Raw genomic sequence first — 23,530 nt, forward strand, 5'->3', positions numbered from 1 at the left:
CCTCAGTTCAGGAAGGACACGGAGGGGCTGGAGCATGTCCAGCAAAGGGCAACAAGGCTTGTGAAAGGACTAGAGAACATGTCTTATGAGGAACAGCTGAGAGAGCTGCATTTGTTTATCCTCCAGAAGAGGAGGCTCAGGGGGGACCTCAGGGCTCTTCTACAACTCTGACAGGAGGGTGTAGTGAGGAGGGGTCGGTCTGCAGGGCCGGCAGTGAGAGCGCCAGAGGAAATGGCCTCAAGCTGAGACGAGGGAGATTCAGATTAGGTATTAGAAAAAACTTGGACTGTTCAGGTGGTCAGGCGCTGGAATAGGGAGGTGGTGGAGTCACCATCCCTGGAGGTGTTTGAGACGTCTGCATCTGGCGCTGGGTGATGTGGTTTAGGGGTTACAGCGGCAGTGTTGGACTGGATGATCTTAAAGGTCTCTCCAGCCTGTGGTGAAAGCCAAGTGAATTTCCCCTGGATCAGGCGAACGTTCGGGGATGGCCCGTGCCCGAGGGGAGCCCTCCCTGAGGTGCTCGGGCGGCGCCGCTGCGGCGGTGGCTCCTGAGGGGCCGCCGAGGGCGGGAAGGGCCGGGCGCGGGCTGAGGGCGGCCCCGCTCCCCTCAGGAGGCACCGCGGGCAGTGCCGGGCACGGCGGGGCCGCCGCTCCCCCCTCAGCCCAGGGGGTCACCGCTCCCCCTTCAGCCCGGCGGGGTCACCGTTCCCCTTCAGCCCAGGGGGTCACCGCTCCCCCTTCAGCCCGGCGGGGTCACCGTTCCCCTTCAGCCCAGGGGGTCACCGCTTCCCCTTCAGCCCGGCGGGGTCACCGTTCCCCTTCAGCCCGGCGGGCAGGGCTCGGCGGCAGGACCGGCATCGCCTCGGTGTGTGCCCAGAGCCACCCCCGCTGCCGGATCACAGGTACCCGATCCGTGCCCCATCTCGCACTTCTCGGTGCTCCCCACCCTCCCACAGATGAATGCTGCTGCTGTTTCATCTTTATGCTGTTCGCCTTTTTTTTGTTCCTTTTTTTTTAAAGTCTTTTGCATGTTCTTTCCGCTTTATATTTGGGACGATGTGGAGCGCTGGCCAAGACTTTCAGAGCGGGCTGTGATACGGAGCTGTGACTCACACACGGCTCCTCTGAGGGAGGGAGCTGAAGCAGGGCAGGAACACCTCAAAGCCCTGGTGCACTGAGCAGTGCCCTCACGGCCTCGCTGCTGCTGGGAATGTTGGTTTCCACGAACACCAACAGCAGGTTTGGTCCAAGGGTAAATCCCACTGAGGCTGGTTGGCCCGTGTGCTCCAGTGCTGCTGAACAAACAGATTAACGGACCTGCACTTCTCTGAGAGTGGCTTTTTGAGGTTTGAAGGGATGTTACTGGGTTATTTTCCATAACCGATGGGTGATTTGTTTTATATGCAACATTAGCCAAAAGATCGTTGCAGCAAATCTTGTAGCTTGTCTTTTTGTCTTTGCCCTGTGATGCAACAACAGTCGAGCTATTTGCATTTAATGTAGGCTGGCTTATAAATCTTGCTTTGTGTACCTTCTGTAGGTTGCAAAAAAACAGACCCAGATAAGGTCAAGATGTATCTTTCTATGCAGTTTTAAAAACCTCGTGCTTCTTATATTAAAGGCTCCTTAGTTGTATAAAAGTGTATATAATTAAACTCTACTAAAATGCAATTAACTCCAGAGTTAGCTGATTTTTACAGCCTTCCTTTTGCTAGGGAACATGTAGGGGTTTTGTTTTCTCTTAGGCTGGCAGGGTGGTAGCAGAAGGGGCAATAAGAGGTGAGGAAGACTTGCAAGCTTTTCCTGTGGCAGGGTTGGATTTGCAAGAAAATGAAATACATATATATTATGACTTCTGAAAGGGTAAAGGAAGATGTGCTCTTTTTAAATTTTCCCTCTTAATGGAAACAGCAAAGGAATGGGGACAATCCTAAACTCTAAATGGAAAGCAGGGCTGGCTGTCTTCATCAAGAGGACACTGATGCTGCTTAGAGCCTCTGCTCCACTTTGAGAAGGAAAACTAATCCATTATTAAGCTGAATTTATCAGTGATTTAAAGTTTCTACCTGGAGCTAAATAATTTTGGAGAAATTGAAATAGGTTACTGTGATGGTTGAATCAACCTTTTGTGTGTGGGGCTTGGAACATGTTTGAGGGATCACCTTTCTCTCTCCAAACCTAAATGTCACCCTGCTGTTCAATTAAATCCCAGATCCTGGCACATCAGGTTTGTGAAGAATCAGTACTCTGGGGTTTGTGGGTTACATGGTTCATGTAAAGTCTTTGGTGAATTAAAATTAATTCTTAGTTTAAGGAATCATGTCTCAGCATTGGTTTTGTTTTGACCAGTGCCAATAAAAGTTATGGTTTAGTGGCTCCCTGAGCAGCAGCAGGAGGTTGAAGGTTTTGTATGTTGACCCTCTATGTAACATTTCTTGGTGGTTTTAGTGCAAGTTGTTGGCTGATGACAAAGTTGGCAACTATTGGAAGGGAAATTGGATCAGCTTTATTGTGATCAATGACACAGAGACATTGATGGTGCCCCCACAATGGTAACACCTGATTCCTGCAGAATGTTAACTTTCAGAAGATTACAGTATTACAAATGCAGGGCTATTATAAAATACTGTATTTCCAAAGGAAATCTTTGCCATGCAAGAGAACATTAAACTGTGTGTGTGTCAGATGACAGAGTAAAACCAGAAAACTGGAAAGAATGCATGGTAAGAAAAATGACGTAATTTATACTGCATGTGTTATAAACACTGCTCATCTGAACAGAAATGACAACGCTTTTTCCTTGCTGTTGTAGAACAGGAACAGAGATACAACCAAAAATGGACACTGAAAAGGTGCAGAAGAATCAGTGTGGTAAGATACCCAAGAGAATTTGTCATTTATTATCTGCATCAACTCTACAAATCTTTAGTAGACTGTGATAGGCCTGGCCTGGGGGGGGAGCTGTTGGGAAAATGCTCTTTTTCTGAATTTTGGATACTGTATTGGATACCTAAAGGGCAAATCTAATGACAAATATTCAAATAGTAAATCACACCACAAGGTTACCCTTTTAAAAAAAATTGCTAATATTTACCTACCTTTTATTGTATTATAACTTTTTTGAGAAACTCCCAATCTCACAAGAGTTTACAATATACAACTGCTGTTACCTTTGCAAATAATTACCAAATAAGCTTTTTATTGTAACCCAAAGCTTAAGAAACAGGTTTTCCGAGTTTTTACTTACCTAGGGCTGTATGTAGGTGCCCAGAAAATGCTTTGTGTTACCTCAGGAACCAGCTAATCCAAGCCTCTGCTGCTGTGCTGCATGACCATGTCTCCTGTAACTCATCACCACGTTCCAGCCTTGTGCTGTTTGGATTCTTTCCCTATCACTCTGTACATTTTCAACTGTATTTTCACTCTGAACGTTGTAATGGTCCTGGATTATTCACTTTACACTGAATGCACCTTGCAATTGTGAATTGAATATTTAGTAATCTACATCACATTTCCTAACGGTTACTAGTGATTAAAGGCCAAAGGAAATCATTCTCAAATAACAAACTCTGGACAGGAATATTTCTTGGTTAAGTATGTTTGTTATTTATGGATGGATAGAAGTGGTGTAGCTTTGTTTTTGCTCATCTTTTTTTTTTTATACTTGTGCACACTACATTTTTGGACAGGTTTTCTGTGATACTGAACAGATTAATATATAGAAACATAACAATTGTCATGAAGTTTTTTGTGTTTGCTCTTAGATATGAAAACAGATCTGAACTTACTGCTTGAATGCCTTAAATATCAGATGGACTGCCCTCTCTCTCAGAAGGAAGCTTTGATCACTATTTACTCAATTTGTCAACAAAACAGTAAGAAATGTTTTTCCTCAGAAACATTTATGTTCACCATGTATGTTAAGAGGTGGTGGTCACTGTAAAAGAATTGTCTAAAAGATTTAAGGCTTGAGAATTTGTAAAATCTTGGGAGGCTTTCAATTTACAAGGAAACAAAAGCTAAATGTTAATTTTTGTTATTTTTCTCTGTTGTAGGTGAAGCAAGTGAATATTTTCGAGAAATTGGTGGTTTGATGTTTATAAATGACCTTGCCAAATCAAGTGCTCATGGCATAGTAAAGGAAGCAGCTTTGTTTACACTGGGGATTATTATAGAGAGTAATGGTAATATGAAGCAATATTTTTTGTATTTCTTAATGAGAAATACTTCTCTTGTGCTTTGTCTCCACTTTTTTTTTTTGGCCTCAGAAAATCAGATTACAAGATGATCAGTTGGAGCAAGGGGCAGTAAGGGTGCCACTGTTGCACTGTCCATGCCTGGATGTGATGCAGTTCCCTGCTGATTTGTGCAGGCAGCACTTCTGCTTGTTACCAGACAGCTGAGCTCCTCCTCCTCCTCAGCAGCAAGTGTTGAATGACTCAGATTGTCCCAAAGTTTGCCAAGCCCTGGTTGGTTTGGAACTCACCCCAAGGGGAAGCCCTCGGTCACTTTATAGTCCTGTTTTGTCTCCACTCCCCAGTACTGGCCACAACGGAGACTTAATAATTCAGGATTATGAGCAACTTACTTTAGGACTTAATGGTGTTCATTTTCTGTTTTCAGTGTATTGTCAACAGACTTCGTGTACTTCTGCATTGTTTGAAGACCTCATTTTATTTTTAATTAATAAGGATTCTGGTGTGAACTTGAAAAGAATGTCTGTTTATGTCATCTTAGTACTGGTTTCAAATAATAGTAAGTTGGGTTTTTTCCCTATGTTACACCACCACTTTTTTTCTGTTTGCCAATCTGACATGCAAAATTTGGATTTTCAATTAGTAATGTTTTGGTAAAGTGAATTTGTAAAGATGAATGTTTGCATGTGACTGAACCTGAATTGTCTAAGGAGGTAATTGCTCACTGGGTTTTCTTTAAACAGCAGAAAGTGGTTTAGTTTTAAAAATATAGTTTAAAAAATTGTGATGCAAACCAGTAGTTTCTGACAATGTATAGAAAAAGACAGAAAGAGATGGAATGCTTTCACCAACGTGTTGATGTGATTTTGTATTTGTTTTTGTGGAGGATCTATGCTTAGGAAATGAAACGTATGTCTGTAAATCAAACCTGACATTAAGATTTTGTCTCAAGTTGCCCATGTCCGTGGAGTCTTATGTGTGTTCTCTTGTAGAAAACGGGCAAACCTATGTCAGAGACACGGGCTGCATCAGCCTGCTGCTGCAGCTCTTCAGGTAAACAGCCAGCAGTCAAAGACACGAGGGGTACTCTGCTGAGGAGCGACCTTGCCTTGACTCCCTGGGCCTTGTTTGTCCTTGACAGAACAACCCTGTCCGGGTGTGAGCTGGAGCTGTCGGATGCGCACACGGAGCAGCGCTACCAGCTGTGGAGCTCGGTGTGCAGCGCCCTCTGTGCCTGCGTCAACAACCCCCAGAACGGTGCGTGCTGCGCTGCTCTGCTCTGCTCTGCTCCGCTCTGCTCCGCTCTGCTCTGCTCCGCACTGCTCTGCTCCGCTCTGCTCTGCTCTGCTCCGCACTGCTCTGCTCCGCACTGCTCTGCTCCGCACTGCTCTGCTCCGCTCCGCTCTGCTCTGCTCCGCACTGCTCTGCTCTGCGCTGCTCTGCTCTGCTCTGCACTGCTCTGCTCTGCTCTGCTCTGCACTGCTCTGCTCCGCGCTGCTCCGCGCTGCTCCGCTCTGCGCTGCTCCGCTCTGCGCTGCTCCGCTCCGCTCCGCTCTGCTCTGCTCTGCCAGGGTTTAAAGTTCTTCTCCACAGGGGCAACAGTTTGATTTCATCTTACTGTCCAACTGACATTCCACGTGGCATTTGAATTGGGGTTATTTGTGTTTATTTTTCCAGAAGATAATCAAAACATTTGCTGCTCAGTTTTCCCGTATGCCAAGGAGTGGCTGGAGAGTTGCACAGAGCCTGACATAGTTCGGCCCATTTGTTCATTTGTTGGTCTCACAGTTGCAAATAACTGTAAGTGCAGCTCGAGCTTTACATAGTTTTGCTTTTGTTAAAAGCAAGTTTAATGAGATAGTTAATTTCTTTTTTTTGGTCAATCTCTACAAATTCATTTGCTGTTCTTTCAGCCTTTACTCTGAAAACTGTATTCACCATCTTTACTTGCACTGCACTGTGCTTAAGTCCAAGGTAGTGTAAGTACAAAATAGCCACAAACCAGTTACATTTTGTAAGGTCAGTAAAGATTATTTGGAAGCTGTTTTGATTAGAAGTATTTTATAAATAAAAGTCATTATTACATCACTGAAAACAATTATTTAGGTAGAATTTGGGCATAATGTTTGCCATTTGTATGCTGTATTAGGGTCATTGTTTCCTGTAACTATTTCATCTGACAGATACTACATTTTTTGAGGTTAATATGTATCCAGCTTCTGTTGTATGGCTGGAAATGTAATGATTGATACATGCACAGAAAAACTATGATGAACCGAATTGGCAAAATGCTAAAGTAATTTGCAAACTGTATTCCTTAAAACACTTTTTTTCCTTTTTTTTTTTCACTAAGCATATGTGCAGAAATATTTTGTTTCTATTGGAGGATTGGATACATTAGCTAAAGTTCTCCTCGAGCTTATGCATGATTCCTGTTTGAACCACTCTGGCACAAAACTTGCAGTAGTAGTAACCAAGACTCTGGATGCCTGCATTGCTAATAACTGTGAGTGCAAAGACAGCTGTCATTTTCTATATATTCTAATTTTAAAATGTTTAAACTCTTGTGTTGGTGGAAAAGTGATATAAATGGATGCTAAAAGACCAGTAAGTTATAAACATCCCAGTTGATGCTGCAGATTTTTTTAAAATTCAAATGCCTGTATGGAGGTGTGATCCAGTTCATCTGAGGTGGTTTACTTTCCCATTGTTGCTAAAATAAACAGTAAAATTTCAACCATACTCAAAAATGAGAGATAAGATGCTAGAGCTAGTTTTGGGTAAGCTGAGACCTGGGTATGGCAACCAGTTTGGATCCTGGAGTTAGGTCCGTGCCTGAATAATAAACTTTGTGAGCTTTAGGAAGTTTGGTAACTCAGAGGTGGGGCTGGGCAGATGTGGGGTGTGTGCAGGACAAACCTTTACTCTGATGTGCTGCCTGGGCAGCGCCATCCTAAGGAAGTCTCTGTGTTCCATCAGAACATTTGGAGAAGCCTGTGGTCTGGTGACTCTGTGCTGTTGGCCGTGGTTGTTACATCTGACACTTGTGCCATAAGGGCTCACTCATGGAAGGTCACAGAAGTTTAAAAACATACACCTGCACTAGTTCTGAGTCTACTTTCAGATCAGTTGGTACGTGACAGGGTTAGGCTTCAGCATGGATGGACCAGCAGTGGTGTTCCCAGTTTTAGGAAGAGGTTGCCCTCTAGCAGAAACATTCCTGGCTCTTTTTGTGGCAGATACTCTCTGTGTCAAACCTTATTCTACTCTTCTTTGCTCTGCACTGGAGCTGATAAACGATGTGGAGAAGCTCAGCAGAGATCTACAGAACTTGCCCATTGAAAGCCCTTGTTTGTCAGATGTCACAGCTCCAAACCCCACAGTGGGGGAGGAAGGGCAGTGCTGGATTTGGGAGCCCCAGGAGGGCTGTGGGAATCTGAGGGGTTAGAGACAGAGAGGAGCAGAACTGTGCAGCCCCAAGGCTTGGGGAGCTCTGGGGGACTCCCTTGAAGAACAGCACTGTACACTTGGGTGATGTCTGTACACTTGGGTGATGTCTGTACACTCATCATCCAGTTTATTTTTCTCCTGATTATTTTGAACATCACAGCTGCCATGGGGGTTGTCCTGGCAAAGTACCACACCGTGGCAGAGCTGCTGAAGCTGCTGTGCAACGAGACACTGAACACAGGAGAAAAAATCAGCATTATTCTGACAATTGGACACTGTACTGAAGTTTGTGGTAAGATCTGTTCTGTCAGCTTCTGCTAAATTCTCACATACAAACTCCTTCAGTGGGGTCATTTCAGCAAGACTGGAACGTGAGGGAAAGTTCTGTTAAATAATATTATGTTAATAGTTAGGAAAAAAGGTTTTCTATAATGTTCCATCTTTAAAATTTAAAACTTGTTAGCAGATGGTGTCTTTAAGAGCTTTGAAAAAATAGACTATTATGCAAGAATTCAGAGCTGGGCTTAGGTATCACTGTGTGGAATTAATCCAGACCTAAAAACTGCTGCAATATAAACATACCAAATGAGTTGTCTTGAGCTCTCTTTTAATGGTCCTTGATATGTACAGGTTCTGTCCATTGGTTATATAGCTATTAATTTTTTTAAAGGCTATATAATAGCATTGCTTTTGAAATAACAAACAGTAAGTATCCCTGAAATCTTTTTGTCAGGCTCCTCAGGGCTCCATGTTCAAAAATTCTGATTGATTATCATCCTCTGAATGTCAATAACATTCAATAATTAGCTCAATAGGTCATAAGTCTGTTTTAAAAGACATTTTTGCATGAAGAATTAATTGAAACAAAGCTTAATGGAAAATGTTTTTTGAATAGAAATACGATTAAACCAACAGAATAAAAGTTTCTCTTAAAATGTCAACACACAATAATCATATTTCATTTTTTATTCCCTTTTTATCACATTTAAACAACACAGAACTATTTTTATCAAGTTGCCAGTTTGATGAATACGTATGCAAATGATTTAACAATAACGAATAAATGAAAATAAAATAGTAAATAAATAAATAAATAATAAATCAATCGATAAAAAATAAAATTTATCTGGTGACATAGTTAATGAAGAGGAAGAGAGTGGTTAGACCAGGATTAAACTATTAAATTTACTACAGTATTGCTAATTTTAAACTTTAAACCTTTGATAGTTCTGCACCTCAGGGCTTACAGAAATGTAGTGTAGTATAATGGAGGAAAAGAGCTACAGAAGCCACAACTCAAATGTTTAAGGCAACAATTAAATGATTTTGGAACTCCATCATATAATTTGTCTCGGTTGTCCTTCAGTTTTCTTACAAGAGATTTGATTTTTGGCCAAATCATCCTGTGTGATGTAAAGCTTTGCTGCTGCCATCCAGGTAGTGGGTCATTGCAGCAGCCTTGGATCTGTAAAAGCAAAATATCTTTTTCAGAATTTCCCAGAAAACTATAAGTGTTAGCTCCTGAAATTACTGTAGGACTGAGTGTGTTTGAGGCTGAAACCAATCTCTTTTCCTTTATAATGCCCCATTTTAGAAGAAAACCAGTGTGAATTGCTTCAGAACAATGGCCTTCCACTTATGATTCAGGTATTAACAGAATCTCAGGATGAGGAACTGATCAAAGCTGCTACTTTTGTGCTGCAAAACTGCAAACAGATGAGTAAGTTTGCTGTTACTGCTTTAAAAATGACAGTGATTATTTCCATCTCTGTGTTCTGCTGCTTTCCTGAATGACTTTAACTGTGGCAGCTCCGTAATTCTGTCTGCTCCCAGAGGGGTTTGTTTTCTGCAGAGAAGTTGCCTATTTGCCACCAAACTGTGGCATTTAGGCGGAAAAAAGAAAACCAAAAATTTCACTAGTGTTGCAGTAATGCATTTGTAAACCTGTAAAGGTAGGGCCAGTTTTTAAAAGCTTTCCTTTCTATAAATCATGTGAAAAATAAAAGCAGTGTGGATACTCTATTCCTGGGGATGTACCATTATAGGGAGAGAATACACCAGTAGATAATCCAACCTGAAATCACTGTGGCTACAATCATTTTGCAATATTAAGAAATCTTGCTCTTTCTTTTGAAGGTAGGGTGTATTTTAGGGCACCCTGCTTAAGTTTTTTATTAATTAAGTTTTTTAATTATCTCTACAATTCTACCAGTGAAACAGAAAGACACCTTGTCCTCTAATCTCTACAGCATGGAAGATTTGCAATTGCTAATTACTTAATTTCATGTATCTACATTTTTGTACTGAAATAATAACTGAGAGTTTTGTTTAAGATTAAGGGGGTGTGGTGATTTGCAGTGTCCATTAATGTGGACTTGTTTTTTAAAAAAGCAGAAACTTATACTGGTAAAGAACCTATAGAGTTAGGATTAAGTCAATGAAAAAGACATTTTTTACACAGCATCATTGTGGAAGCAGCTCATAGTAACTATAACTGCAATCTCACCTCTTGTAACTGCAATTTATATTTGAAGTGTGTTAACATTTATGTGTACATTTAAGTTTTATAAAAATTATTATTCTGAGATTATATTTTGCATTAAATTATTGAGGCTGTCCCTCAGCATAATAAAATATAATAAATACTAAGATGTTCATTGATAAAATTTTAAGTATTAATGTTGTTTTATATTTTCTAAAGCTGAACAGTTGTCTCTGAAAATAAATGATAATTCATTAAGTGTGAGCAATGAAGAAGAATTGGATGTGCAAGTCAGGAAAAGAAGTCTACAAGACTACTGGAAGAAAGCAAATGAAATTTTACACAGAATAAACTTGATTGAACAAGAACATGCTGAGGTTGGCCTATTTACCAAAGTAGGATAAAACTAAGTAAATCTTTACAGAGTTTAGGGAGAAAGAGAAAGTAAACCCTTGGGATAATTTCAGTGTGAGCTAAAAAAGCAGGGAAACATTGGGTGTGTGTGAATCTACAACCTGCAATTTTACCATTATTGTAGATCTTACCAAGTTACTCCTGTGCAGGGCAATCAGAGAATGGAGGCATCTGTGTTTTATGAAGCATTTTAGTTTATTATAAACCCAGATTTTCTACAAAATAGAGATAATTAGGTTGGCAAAACAAGAAGTTCAATTTATTTTTAATTGTTGGACATTCAAACCTATAATTTTAATATTTGCATGCATGAAATGCCCATGATTGTACAGCTATGGTGGGACAGGTGATAAAGGAGGATGTGAACATAGACTGAAATAAGGTTGTTTCATATTTTCCTTGTGCTTTTTAGCTGCTTGGTATCCCTGGGTTTGGAACAGTGAGTTTATGAGTTACTTAGATGGCTCTTCAGTTCATTTCTAGCAGTGCCTCGCATTAGTAGCAAATTCCTTAATGACTTTCCCGTGAACACCTCCAGCAGCACTGCTGTCCTGGGGCTCTCTGCTCAGTCAGGGGGTTCTGAAGCTTCTTTGGGATTTGCTTTACTTTCAGAGTTAAACTGGTCTGTTAGCTAATCTTGTTACTGGATTTATTTAAGATTCTGCAGAGCTCATATAGTCGCAAACTATTTTTCAATACAGGAAGGACTGCAAGGAGGAGTGTTTGGGGATGGATCCTCAAATCCAGCCAATTCTGAAGCATTGAAATCTCACAAGGTGAATCCTGCTGGTCCAAAAACGTGCCTGGAAAGAGCACACAAAGAAGATCATAGCCCACAGTTGACCTTGAAGTTGGATGGTCAGGTTCTTGCTCCAGCTGTAAATTGTCCTCCAAGAAAAAGTGAAACAGTGAACCCCACAGATACAGCTTCTGCTGGACAGAGTGGACAGAGCAATATTCCATGTTCAGGGAATGGACTGCAAACAGACAGAGCACTGCAAAGTCACAGTGGGAATGACAAAACTGCTTGTGTGAAAAATCAGTCTGTTCCTCTAGCAAGGTGAGTATCCTGCACCTAGGCAGGAATACTAAATTGCCTTGCCCTTGGAATTTCCAAATGGAATGTCAGCCTTTTAAATTATCTGTTTCTAACTGTGTCCTTTTCTTCTAGTGAAAAGCCACAGCCCTTTGGTGGCCCACTAGAGGATACTCTGTGGGAGTGTCTTTGAGATCACAGACCACAGACTGTAGACACTGGAGTAACAAAAGCTCCTGATCTTTTTCTCTGCCTGGTGGGTTGTACAGAGAGCCCCTTCCAGGCCATGTTTAGCACTTTCAGCACAGTGGGGAGAAATCATTCCTGGCTTTGGCCTCAAAACTCTCACTGATGTAACAGAGAAAGATCTGACCCACTGGTTTGGACACCCCACAAGCGGTTCTATGATGGGCACTCACCAGGAAACCAGCAGGGAGAGAGAACTGCTGGAAAAAACATTGGAATTGGAGTGGCTACAAACCGAGGAAAAAGTTTTCCCTCCTCCACTTTTCTCCCCTCATGTTCCATTGTTTCTTTGCATGGGAAGAGAAAGTCATTCCCTGTTTAGTCATTCCCTGTTCTCTTGTTCATTGCTCTCACACAAATGATCTTTCCTCTTCTTTTTGTGCTTCCGATGCTTATCTTTCCTATTGATAATAAATAAATTAATGATAGGCAACTTGCAATGATAAACACAGAAGCCATTCTCTTGAATTTATATCAGGAATATCCCTCAAGATATGTAGTTGGAGAGTATGAGCAAAACCGTGTTTCTCTGGGTTTTTTAGTTTGTTTTTTGTTTGGTTGGTTTTGGTTTTGGTTTGGTTTTGCTTTTTTTGTTTGATTGTGTTTTGTTTTGTTTCATGGTGAGTGGGTTTTTTTTGTTTTGGGGTTTTGCTTTTGGGTTTTTTTTCTCCTTTGTTTGGTTTGGGGATTTTTTGAGTCCCACATTGTCACTGTGGGTTTTTTTCTGTGGCTGGCTGCCCCTTGCTCTGTGCAGTTCCCTTTTATGCATTATACTGTTACTTTGCAACTGCCACAGAAATTCCCAAGAGCCTGGATAATTGTCCATGGTACATTCAGGTGAATTTTCTTTGCTACTGTTCAGCATGATTTCACACAACTTCTTTATTTCTGCTCTGGCTTCTGGAGCACAAAACAACTCTTTTTTTTAAAGAAAAACCAACCAACCAACCAAAAAGCTCTCTGCTTGCCTGTGTATTTGTGTGAAAACAGGAGTTAGTGAAGGATGACCATGGAGTAGGGTCCTTGCTCCTGCAGCATTCCCAGGGAGTGAGTGACACACAAAGGCACCATCAGGGTATCACAGGAACATGTTGGTTGCACAGGAACATGTTGGTTGCACAGGAGTTGACCAGTGCAAGCAAAGAAGAAAACCAAATACCTTTCAGAACATTTGCTACAAATGGTGAAGGCTGCAGTATTTTGAAGAGGTTGTGAAAGTTTTATGTGAATCAGAATTGCAAATTACCCTGGAAACCAGCACCCCTGGAAAACTCTGCATTCCATGGTGAACAGCCCTGCAAGGAATGCTGATCACAGGCCTCTGGGAAACAAATTACAAACGGGGCCATAAGCCCAGGAACTTGGGATAATTAGAATAATTTTTTGAGAGTTTTATCTTTCATATATTTAATATGTTCTTTTTTATTTTTCCATTGGACTGTGTCTATTAATGTACAGGTAAATGTGTGTTGTGGCCTTTCATTCTTTTTAATTTGTTCCCACTGTTGTCTCCCAGTGAACAGTTATTTCAACCACCAGCAGAGCCTGTTAGAAATAGGACACAGACATGCACAGCAGGTACAAACAGCTAAACATATTCCCTTCTTAGATGATTTTGTTCTTAATGAGTTTTTAATTAATTTTGTGTACTTTTATCACTACTTTTTACCAGTTGTTATGTATCACTAGATTACAGAGTGCATTATATGTAATTAATATCCTTTAACTGGTTTGCACAGTATTGGAATTTTATATTGTACACAATTTTACCAGAAGAATATTTATTTTACTTTTCTTCTAATACATATTGTAGCTTTCTTTTTTTTTGGTTGATTTTAACTATTGAAATGAATGTATCATAGACAAATGTTTCAAGTTTAGTCTGAATGCAGTTTAGTCTTTAATCTGTACTGAGCAGTGAAAGCCACTAACAGAAAATGCAGGAGGTTATCTTACAGGGACAGAACCTCCCTGTGAGAGTGACTTTTGCCTGAAGCTGTTCCTACATGCTGAACATGTGTTTAAGATGAATGGTTTTCAGATTTGCACTGCTCTTAGATCATTTATTACATCATTTATTAAATTTATTCCAGAATTGGGGTCTGTCCAATCAAATCTTTATTCATCATTTAGTTTCCTGTTAATTTATAAAATTTATAAGTGTTCATTAGATTAGTATTTGCCAGAATGGTGGCTTTACAGATGACAAGCTGATCTCCAGGTTATACCTTTTTAACTGAGAGTTCATATTATTCCAGTACATCACATCCTTCAGCATCAGATTGCAAACAGAAATAAAGTTTATAGGGCTTAGTTAAGTTTACAGGGTTCATTTGCTGTGTTCAAGTTGAAGTAACATCCTTTGGGAGAGGGATGAAAAAGCACTGAATTGAACATCATTATTCTGCATTTACAAAAATGTAAATGTGGTACATTTAACTTGAGGAATTTAATTTGGATTTTCTGCTGTTATGTTTATTAACTTTAATAATTTACAAATAGAAAATGCAGTTGAATGTAGACACACTGATGCATGATTACCATGGCAGAAGAAGGTTACATTTTCTCAGTGTGATTTTTCCTTCCTCATTTAGATCAAAATTCATCCTACTCAGAGATAACCAGGAAACACAAAAGTACTTCAGTGACATCTTCATCCCATAAAATGGCAGATTTAAGGTGTTCAGGTAAATATCACCTCAGGTCTGTCTTTCCTGAGCACACAAAAGAAGCCTTAAAGAGTCAGCAATGCAGTCAGTTATTTCTGACATTACAGAAATTTTAGCACATCTGTTACCTATTATGTAAATCTTAACTCTTTCCTTTTTATGCCTCTAAAAAAAAAGCTAAATACTGAAATAAAGTTGGCATTGCAGTTTTGGTGCAGGTATCTTAATGTGGGCTTGCTAACAAACAATATCCAGGAGCTTAAAAGATTACACTTCTTACAAGAATCCTTGAGTGGGTGATTTCCTCCTTTCTCTGGTGGGAAAGGCAGAGAAGAACACTAGCCCTGCTCATTTCCCTCAGTGATTCTCCTGCTAAGCCTCCTGGCTGTTCTGCAGCCCTTCTATTCAGCACAGGCTCTCAGATTTTGGGTAATCCAGCACTGCACACCTCAGTTGCTACTTGCTCAACGTGCTCTGTCAGAAGGTCATAAGATTGCTGCTAGTGCTCAGGATTTTAAGTGGATTTTGTAATCAAGCCTGTGTTTCTTTATTAAAAAACCCAAACAAACCCCAAACAAACCCCAAAGCAGCTCATAACCCACCTTTGAACATTATTTTTACCCAAGTTGTCAAATTAAATTCAACCTGAGCTTTAGCACTGCTTGAGCATTGCACATACTACCCTTCTTATGATTCCTCACACAAGTCCTCCTTCAGCTGATGTAACTTAATCATGAGAACATCCAAGAATAACTGAACCATAAATTACCCCAGGAACGGCCTCAAAAATAAACGGGAAGGGAATTCCTGTGAGGGAATTCCTGCCTAAGCTGGACTTATCATTTATTCAATTTAATACAGATAACTGTTGCAACACAAAGTTTCAAAGCATATCTTATATTTTGGCTCCTGGATAAATGTGCAAATGGAACTGAGGCCCCTTTCTTCCCACCCCACTAATATTTTTACTTCTGGGGGGGATCTGTGCCTCATTCAGTACTTCTGGAGCTGAAGTGCAGTTTAACTTGGTCTCATAAAACATTGAAAACACTTTTTAATTTTTTTTTAAGATAGAAAGTACAAACCAAGTAAGTATTTTCAAGAAGATACATAAAAATGAAACCTCTTTGCAATGTTTCCATGGAAAACCAGAGGTCAAACTGCAGATCATAGTGATCAAAACGAGGTGCTGGACTTGGTGTTGGCTTCTGCAGCATCTCTGCTTGCTATTCCTACAATATGCCCTGGTTTTGCAGGTTGTGCAGCAGGAGGACTGTCCTTCAACAGTAAAACCTTCACCAAGGTGTTACAAAGTTGTCAGCACCGGTGTGACCATCACAGAGCCATCCTGGAAGCTGAGGAGCGATACAGGGAGGAGCTTTGCCAGTCGGCTCTTTGTTACAGCAGCACATGCAGGAGCCACGACAGTAACCACGGAGTTTTATTTTTAGCAGTTGTAACCATTGTTTGAAACTGTATTTCAGATTCGGAACTTTCTGTGATCTGATCCTGATTGCCCTGCTGTTTTAAACTCACTCATTTCATTTGATTTACCAGTGACTTGCACTAAGTGATATCAGAACTGGCCACTTTTGTTTTGAGAATCTTTTGTATTTCTTGGCAGTGGTGACAGATCCTCCTGACAGGCTTTGATGACTGTGATGTTTGCCAGTCAAGAACTAAGGGAGGGGAATGTATTATAATAATTTGAATTAAGTGTGAATGGATGACATCATAATATAATACATACATATGGGTCTAAGATGCTTATAATTCTTAATGAATAAAATAAAAGCACATCCTCTATTTTTCTGGTTTAAAGGAGGTATTTTGAAAATTAAACAGTTACTGTTTACTGACATTTGTACTGGCGTTCATCTTATATTTTCCAGAAATAATGCTGACCCCAGTGAGGAAAGACAGGCTGCATACAGAAATACCAACATTTAGGAGCAAAAACGATAGTTTCCAAAGTAAGGGCTGGATTTGGCAATTAATGCAAAAAGCCATTATTTTCTGTTAGTCTTTTGCAGAACTTTACCATGGATAGAGAATTATGGTGGGTTTTTTCTTCCCCAAATTCTGTGAATAATCTATATATTAGTATGCCAGAAAATGTTATCTACTTATTTGCTGGGAAGTTTTGAATAAGAAGTTATTAACAAGATAGAGATGGGAAAGGGAATATAAATTCCACCAGTTTCTGCAGTGCAGTTTAGGAACCCTGTGTTTGCAGAACCATCAGTTGCCCATAAAACCTGGTGTTCTTTATAACACACAAGTGCCCCATTTGTAGCAGAGTCCATACCTTTTAGAGATTTTATTCTGTAATATAGCAAAACCATTAATGTTATTTCCCCCTTACTCTGCTAATATATATTTTTACACAACTCAGCAGCCATTTTTTTCAGAATGTGGTGGGTTTGGGTACCTGGAGAGCTCCACCTACAGTCATAATTACTACATTCACAAACTAGTAACCAGTACTGTCTCTTATGACTGATGACCAGAATTCTTCAAGTAGGCTGAAGCAGTTCTCTAAATCAGTACTTCAATTCTAAACCATTAATATTCCTTTAAAATGCATTCTCTTTTGAAAAGTCAGCCCACCCATCTGCAATTTATTTTTAATATTTTATTTTCAAAAACCTTCTTTACATGGTTCCTTATTTAATTAATTTCCAGTAAAAGCTGGTTGACTGATTTATAAATTTGTTTATATTTTTCCTCTCCAGATTCAGAAATTAATTTGTCTGTGATAGGTATTTTAAAATTTAAAATAAGCCCCAAAACACAACTATATTTTATCTTGAGGGTCCTTTGTAGCAATATATTAACTTTAGCAAGTAAACATTTTCTGTAAACTGAAGTAAACTGAATTTCCCAGACTTTCTTCCAAGACCACATGGTAGTATATGGCTCAAAAGATGGTTCTCCCTTAAATTTTAATTCCTAAAACATGACTTGTGTTTTGTGATTTGTTTTTTCCTAAGAAAGACGTGAAATACTTTATTGTTTGGGATTTCTTTTAAGGTATTCTGTTGACTCCAAGTAGAAAAACCAAGCCTAATACTTCAAACAGAGATGAACATCATAAAAATATTAGGTGGACTGGCAATTATAACTTGACACCTGCCTATGAAAAGTGTGAGTATTACCAGAAAATCAGTTCTCTAATGTGCATAACTTAAAGATCAGGTTTGCATTTAGGTCAGGGCATTAAGAGAAGCAGCTGTCTTGTTACTGGGGACAAATGGCTAAGGGTTTAAATAAACTCTTATAGCTTTAATCATGGGAGTTACTCAAACATCAGTAGTACTACTACTTGCTCGGTGCTTCCAATGCATAAATAATCCTCCTGTGTTAATGTCAGTTATGAGAAAAAGATCTGAGGGGAATGAGATATCACTAATACAGCAACATTTGCATATTCAGGTTCATTAAAAGAAATGCTCCTTTAAGCACTACATTTAGTTTTCCAGTAGATTTCAGTTAGTTTAAAGTAACCAAGAGCCTCCCTGTTCCCAATTCCACAGCTTTACAAAAACCCCAAGATGCCAACTTGAAGAGACAAGGAGTCAAAGAAATGTGCAACCAATGTCAGCACTTCCAAGAAAATTGCATCCATGCACTTGAGAAAGATGAGGTGAGTTGTGCAAAGCCTAATCATACACTCACATAGCTGTAGGTGTCCAAACAAAAGCACTGGGAATTGCACAATTTCTTTTTAAGTCACCTTTCACAGGAGCCCAGTAGCAAAATGAACCTTATTAAAAGGATATTGCTCGGTTGATTCTACTCCAGTCATAGAGATTTATCCTAAACTGAGTTAAGCATTTTTCAGCTGACACTCTTTTCTGAATAATGGATATGGAGGTATGATTTTTCCTGTGTTGATGAAAGCTTGCACAGTGTAGAAATAACAGAAACCTGAAGGCATAAACCTACTAAAGGTTTATTAAACTGTATAGGTACAACAGGAACAAAGGTAAAGATCACAGAAAAATACTGTATTTCAGTAAGGGGGTGACAATGAAGAAACCTTGAAGAGCCATTGTCGCCTTGACTGTGTGATCATTTCTTTACAACTGCTCAAGGGTGTATTGCCAGTAATACCCTCCTTCCACATGCCAAATAGTCTGTAGATTGACATCATTTGTAATTACACCAAAATAAATATTTGCAGAGCAATGAAATATGTCCCCTGGACATGAACACGAGAACCTTGAACAAGAGAAGAAGAAGAACCCGAAAAGATTTCACGACTGAAGAAATTAACTGTCTTTTGAATGGAGTAAAGGAAATGGGTAATCACTGGAATTTAATTTTGTGGTCTTACCCATTTCAGAAAGGACGGACAAGTGTTGATCTTTCCAAGAAGTACTACAGGTTACAGAAGCAGGTAGTCACAGTCTAATTTTCTATGAGTTCTAAATGCTGTGAGCTCAGTTTTCATAATTTGCCCCTGAACTGATTTGCAGAAAAAGCAGGCTTTCAGGATTTGCAGCCCATGGCATTGTGCTTTGTGTCAGTTCAGTGCTGTGCTACCAATGGGAATGGTCTCTTATGTAATTCCATCAGGGCTTGTGCTTGGAGAGAGAGAGCTAAAGTAGGAAAATATCAGAGAGCCTTTGAACCTGCCAGGGTACAAAGAGAATAAGAGTGTCAGCTCAGGACTCTGAACTAATCCCTGTGTTTATCAGGAAGTTGGTATTTCCTCTGTTCAGCCTCTTTTCCTGGTGCTGGTTTGTGACTCTCCAGCAATTTCCTGGGCGTTGATGAGTACAGGCCTCACACAGAGGTGCTGTCTGGGGAAGGAGAGGGAGCACTGGTGTCCTGCCTTGGATCCAGGGAGCACTGCTGCTGTCCTTTGGATCCAGGAGCACTGCTGCTGTGCTTGGATCCAGGGAGCACTGCTGCTGTTCTTTGGATCCAGGGAGCACTGCTGCTGTCCTTTGGATCCAGGAGCACTGCTGCTGTCCTTTGGATCCAGGGAGCACTGGTGCCCTGCCTTGGAGTGGTTAAGTGACAAGCCTTTGTCTACTGCAAGGTGTTCTATAATTGTGCAGTGTCAACAGTTGTTTTGATATTTTCTCTTTTATCTCCATTTTATAGATGCAAAAAAACCCCAAAGGTCATCAATAATATTGTCCAAGAGTACTTTGGATTTTGTTGCAGAACAGTGAAGAACAGCCTTTATAGCAGCAAGAAGAACATATGCCCTTGGAAATTTAGATTGGCTTGGACTTGTGTTTTCCAGTGATAACTCAAAATTTCATTTACTCTTATTTGACAGTTTCTTTTATACATAGGCAACAAAATGCTTATCAGCAAAAATTATTTTTTAAACTTAATTTAACCTTCTTGAGCATTTGATACGTGTAAGTTTTGATTTAACTTTTTATAGTTTGCCTTACCCTTGTATGAAATGACTGTACTGCTACAGTGAATATTTTAAGTCCAAAACTGCTAAGTGTTAATGTTGTTGTGTCTGAATTTGTTTTCTCTTAATGAGTGAAATGTTTAAAGCAGATAAAATATTTTGTCAGGTTTTTAATGTGCTGTATGTGCAGAAAAATGTACCTGTGCCAGAAAACACTGGTAAAACACTGCTGCATGTAGGAGGCAAATCTTTGTTACACTAAGTACTCACTGCTGAACTAAGCAGGTACTGACAAAATTTAGCTTCTGTTCACAGTTGGACAATTTTTGGTGTATTATTCAGGTAAGTGAGCAGAACTCCCATTTCTGCTAATGACACAATTTTTATAGTGAAAGCCTTAGTAACTTGATTTTTCAGTGCTAGCCTTAGTATTTCATTTGTATTTTTTACCTGTTCTGATAAAGGACTGAGAAATCAATAGTTAATCTTTATGGAAAATGTTTAGTTACCATATTAGCACTAGGTTTTCACTGTGATGTAGCTTAAATGCTTGGAAACAAGCAAGATAACCAAAAACTGAGACACTTGCAGTAAAGATGATGCCAGTGATACAATAAATGCATCTTCTGATATTTTCAGCTGTTGCAACTTGGGTTTTATATTATTAAAATATTCAAGCATCTGTAAAAGATGTCTTTGAGTGGAGCTGTTGCCAGCAATGATGTTAAATATTGGTGTAACTATTTGCAGGGTGAGCTAAAGGACTCCTGAGGCTCGGTGGGCACAAAAGGGACATTTGGGTCCCTTACACACCCCAACAAGTATTTTTCCAAGGACTCAGAGCCAGTCCAGACAAGCTGCTACTTCATCTATTGACTGAATGTGTGTTGTTAATCCATATTATTCTGGCCTAAAATATATTTCAAGTGGATAAAAGTGTAAATCTTCCCTTGACACAGGGTCAGAATACCTCCATATGATTTATGTCACCTTGGGTATAATTGAGGTTGGGAAGGCCCTATGGAGCCCATGATCTCATCTCCTCCTCGGAGCAGGGCTGATTGCAAAGTTAGTCAAGGTGCTCAGTGCCTTGTCAAGTTCTGAAGATCTTCAGGGCAGAAATTCCCACAGGCTCTTTGGGCACCTCTCCTGCTGCTCCAGCTCCTCTCGTGACACAAGGTGATGGAACAACATCGTGGAACATTCTGGTGTGATCTGAGGAGTCACAGACCAGGAGCACCAGGAACCTGCTGTGTGGATTTGTGCAAGGCAATCTTTTGCTCTCCTTTTGATTTACTGTTCAGTCTCAATCATCTCACTAATTTTCTTGCACAAGTGCTTTGAAATCCACACATAACGGGCACCATAAAAGTATAATTGCATGAAAACAGCAATGTCACTTTTAGGCTGCTCGAGCCTCCCCGGGCAGGATTTCAGCACCTTGAGAAGCTGAACTGACTGACAGACCACGTAGGAAAGTGTGTTATCAAAACCCATGGAGTTCTTCTGTAGTTCTGTTGGACAAACCAAGGGTGTGAGGGCTGCAAGGATTTGGGTCGCGGATCACTTGTACCATGAATTCGCTCAGCTCCCAGGATGCAGCCTGAGCTGCTGCACACCGGGAGTGGGTTGGGGCAGGGGCTGGGGAAGGGACGGGGGGCTGCACGGGCAGGTACCGGGGGCTGCAGAGGGAATTACCGGGGATGAAGGTCCCGGGAAAGGTCCCGGCGGTGGCAGCTGCAGGTTCCGGGCCGCTCCCGTTGCTCACGGCCCCGCCGCCAGCAGGGGGCGCTGCGGCCCCACCCGGGCCGGTGCCGCCCAGGGCCGGGCGGTGTCTGTCGCGGGGCGGTGCCCGGGGTGGTCCGGGCGGTGTCTGTCGCGGGGCGGTGCCCGGGGTGGTCCGGGCGGTGTCTGTCGCGGGGCGGTGCCAGGGCCGGGCCGGGCGGTGCCGGTCGCGGGGCGGTGCCAGGGCCGGGCCGGGCGGTGTCTGTCTCGGGGCGGTGCCCGGGGTGGTCCGGGCGGTGTCTGTCGCGGGGCGGTGCCCGGGGTGGTCCGGGCGGTGCCGGTCGCGGGGCGGTGCCCGGGGTGGTCCGGGCGGTGCCTGTCTCGGGGCGGTGCCTGGGGCGGGCGGTGCCGGGGGCGGAGGGTCCGCCGGGCGGGGCCGGGCCCAGTGAGGTCACTCTTTGTGGCGGCGGCTCCAAGATGGCGCCGGTGCTGGCGGAGAAGAAGCTGGGGGGGCCGGACGGGCCCGGCGCGGCCGAGCTGCCCGGCGAGGAGGACGAGGGGCAGAACCTCTGGTGAGCGGCCGGCGGGGCTCGGCGGGGCCTCCCCGCGCGGGCCGGGACTGGGACCGGCCGAGCCTTGGCGGAGCGGGGCCCTGGGCCCGGCCCGGCCCGCGCGTGGCAGCGCTGGGCCCGGCGTGAGGGAGCGGAGCCCCCGAAGGGGCAGCGCGGGCCGCAGAGCCGGCTGTACGGGGTTGGTCCGGGAGATCCCATCGCCTGTCCCTTGTTTGTTAGCCCTGAGTAACGCTGTTAAAATACCCGTAACGGCAGGAAAATGTGTGTGAAATGCAGCACCGATTGCGGGGAGCGTTAGTCAGCAGCTGAAAAGTGATGTTCTGTAGTAACGTGGCCTGTCATAACGGAGAACAACTTCAGACGCTGCTGCCCGTGTGTTAGAAATCAGTTTGAGATTTCTCAATTTGAGAAAGCAAAGCCATTCCTCAGTTTGAGAAAACCTTCCCCAAAAGGTGCCACGCCTTCAGCGTGTTAAAATGCGGTGGATTCTGTGGCTGTGACCCCAGGGCCGGTCGGCACCAGCCGGAGTGGATGTGCCCCGGGCCGGGCCCGCGGGCTCTGCTGGGTCTGTGCCGGGATAACGCGGCTCCTTTCCCTGCTTTTCCAGGTCCTCTATCCTCAGCGAAGTCTCCACACGGTCCAGATCGAAGCTGCCATCGGGCAAGAACATCCTCGTTTTTGGTAAGTAACACATGTGAGCACTTGGGCGGTGGTTTGTTGTTTTTTTATTTGTAGGAACCAGGCGTGTTTAAAGCAACGATGTGAACAGACTGACACATGGGTTTGTTACAGTTAGGTTATGTAATTTGATCTGTGGTCTGGTCTTCACTAGATTTACTCTCTTTTTGATTTACACTGTTAGATTTATAACATATTTAAACAAATAATAATAGAGAATAAGTTAGTGCTTCATTCTTATTGTTATGGCATAAACTGGAATACTTGAAAGAGAACAACAAATAACTGTGATTCAGGAATGTACAGTGATGCTTCTGATTAATTAAGTTGTGAATAAATCTTTTCTACGAAGCTAAAGGTAATTCTGAAGGTGTCTTTTTTTTTCCTGTACAAACTTACTGACAGGTGACGATGGTTCAGGTAAAACCACACTCATGGCCAAAATACAGGGAGCAGAGCACGGCAAGAAAGGCAGAGGACTGGAATACTTGTATCTGAATATCCACGACGAGGACAGAGATGGTAAGTTCATTTAGTACATAATCTCTTTACTGTAATTAAGTAGCTGACATGCCACGTTAATGACTGTGGTCTCATGAGTGTGTTTTGGGTTCCACCCAGGCAGCTGGTTCAGGGTTGTGCTGTGTGTTTTACCAGCTGTATCCATGGCTGTGCAGTG

The 23,530-nt window shown here is 41.9% G+C and overlaps 2 protein-coding genes across 9 annotated transcripts in view; both read left to right on the top strand.

Annotated features, from left to right (window-relative positions):
* The first annotated feature begins 24 nt into the window (after window positions 1-24).
* Window positions 25-20,549, top strand: TERB1 (telomere repeat binding bouquet formation protein 1). 5 transcript variants are annotated; one of them, XM_017832273.1, is made up of 21 exons: window positions 25-267; window positions 2,813-2,871; window positions 3,765-3,875; window positions 4,056-4,184; window positions 4,624-4,755; window positions 5,189-5,249; window positions 5,338-5,453; window positions 5,874-5,996; window positions 6,550-6,702; window positions 7,807-7,938; window positions 9,241-9,366; window positions 10,348-10,505; window positions 11,244-11,602; window positions 13,341-13,402; window positions 14,419-14,511; window positions 15,750-15,920; window positions 16,386-16,466; window positions 17,527-17,640; window positions 18,030-18,139; window positions 18,680-18,895; window positions 19,609-20,549. In XM_017832273.1, exons 2-21 carry the CDS (start codon window positions 2,838-2,840, stop codon window positions 19,636-19,638), a joined length of 2,511 nt encoding a protein of 836 aa, XP_017687762.1. In that variant the 5' UTR covers window positions 25-267; window positions 2,813-2,837; the 3' UTR covers window positions 19,639-20,549. The 5 variants fall into 5 exon arrangements, with proteins under 5 accessions (XP_017687762.1, XP_017687761.1, XP_017687763.1 ...); XM_017832272.1 differs by lacking the exon at window positions 25-267 and adding an exon at window positions 657-902; XM_017832274.1 differs by lacking the exon at window positions 25-267 and adding an exon at window positions 657-902 and having other exon boundaries at window positions 18,680-18,800.
* A 1,467-nt stretch (window positions 20,550-22,016) lies between these two features.
* Window positions 22,017-23,530, top strand: part of DYNC1LI2 (dynein cytoplasmic 1 light intermediate chain 2) — a 26,913-nt gene continuing 25,399 nt past the window's right edge. Inside the window, exons 1-3 of one of the 4 annotated variants that reach the window (XM_017832282.1) lie at window positions 22,017-22,173; window positions 22,781-22,854; window positions 23,257-23,373. In XM_017832282.1, the coding sequence (XP_017687771.1) occupies window positions 22,079-22,173; window positions 22,781-22,854; window positions 23,257-23,373 (286 nt within the window). In that variant the 5' untranslated portion in view covers window positions 22,017-22,078. Of the gene's footprint in view, window positions 22,174-22,332; window positions 22,352-22,411; window positions 22,626-22,780; window positions 22,855-23,256; window positions 23,374-23,530 lie in introns of those variants that run through there. The other 3 variants (XM_017832279.1, XM_017832281.1, XM_017832280.1) reach the window with 3 other exon arrangements.

The sequence above is a fragment of the Lepidothrix coronata genome, unplaced genomic scaffold (genome assembly GCF_001604755.1).
Source record: "Lepidothrix coronata isolate B3197 unplaced genomic scaffold, Lepidothrix_coronata-1.0 Scaffold200, whole genome shotgun sequence".
Classification (NCBI taxonomy): Eukaryota; Metazoa; Chordata; class Aves; order Passeriformes; family Pipridae; genus Lepidothrix; species Lepidothrix coronata.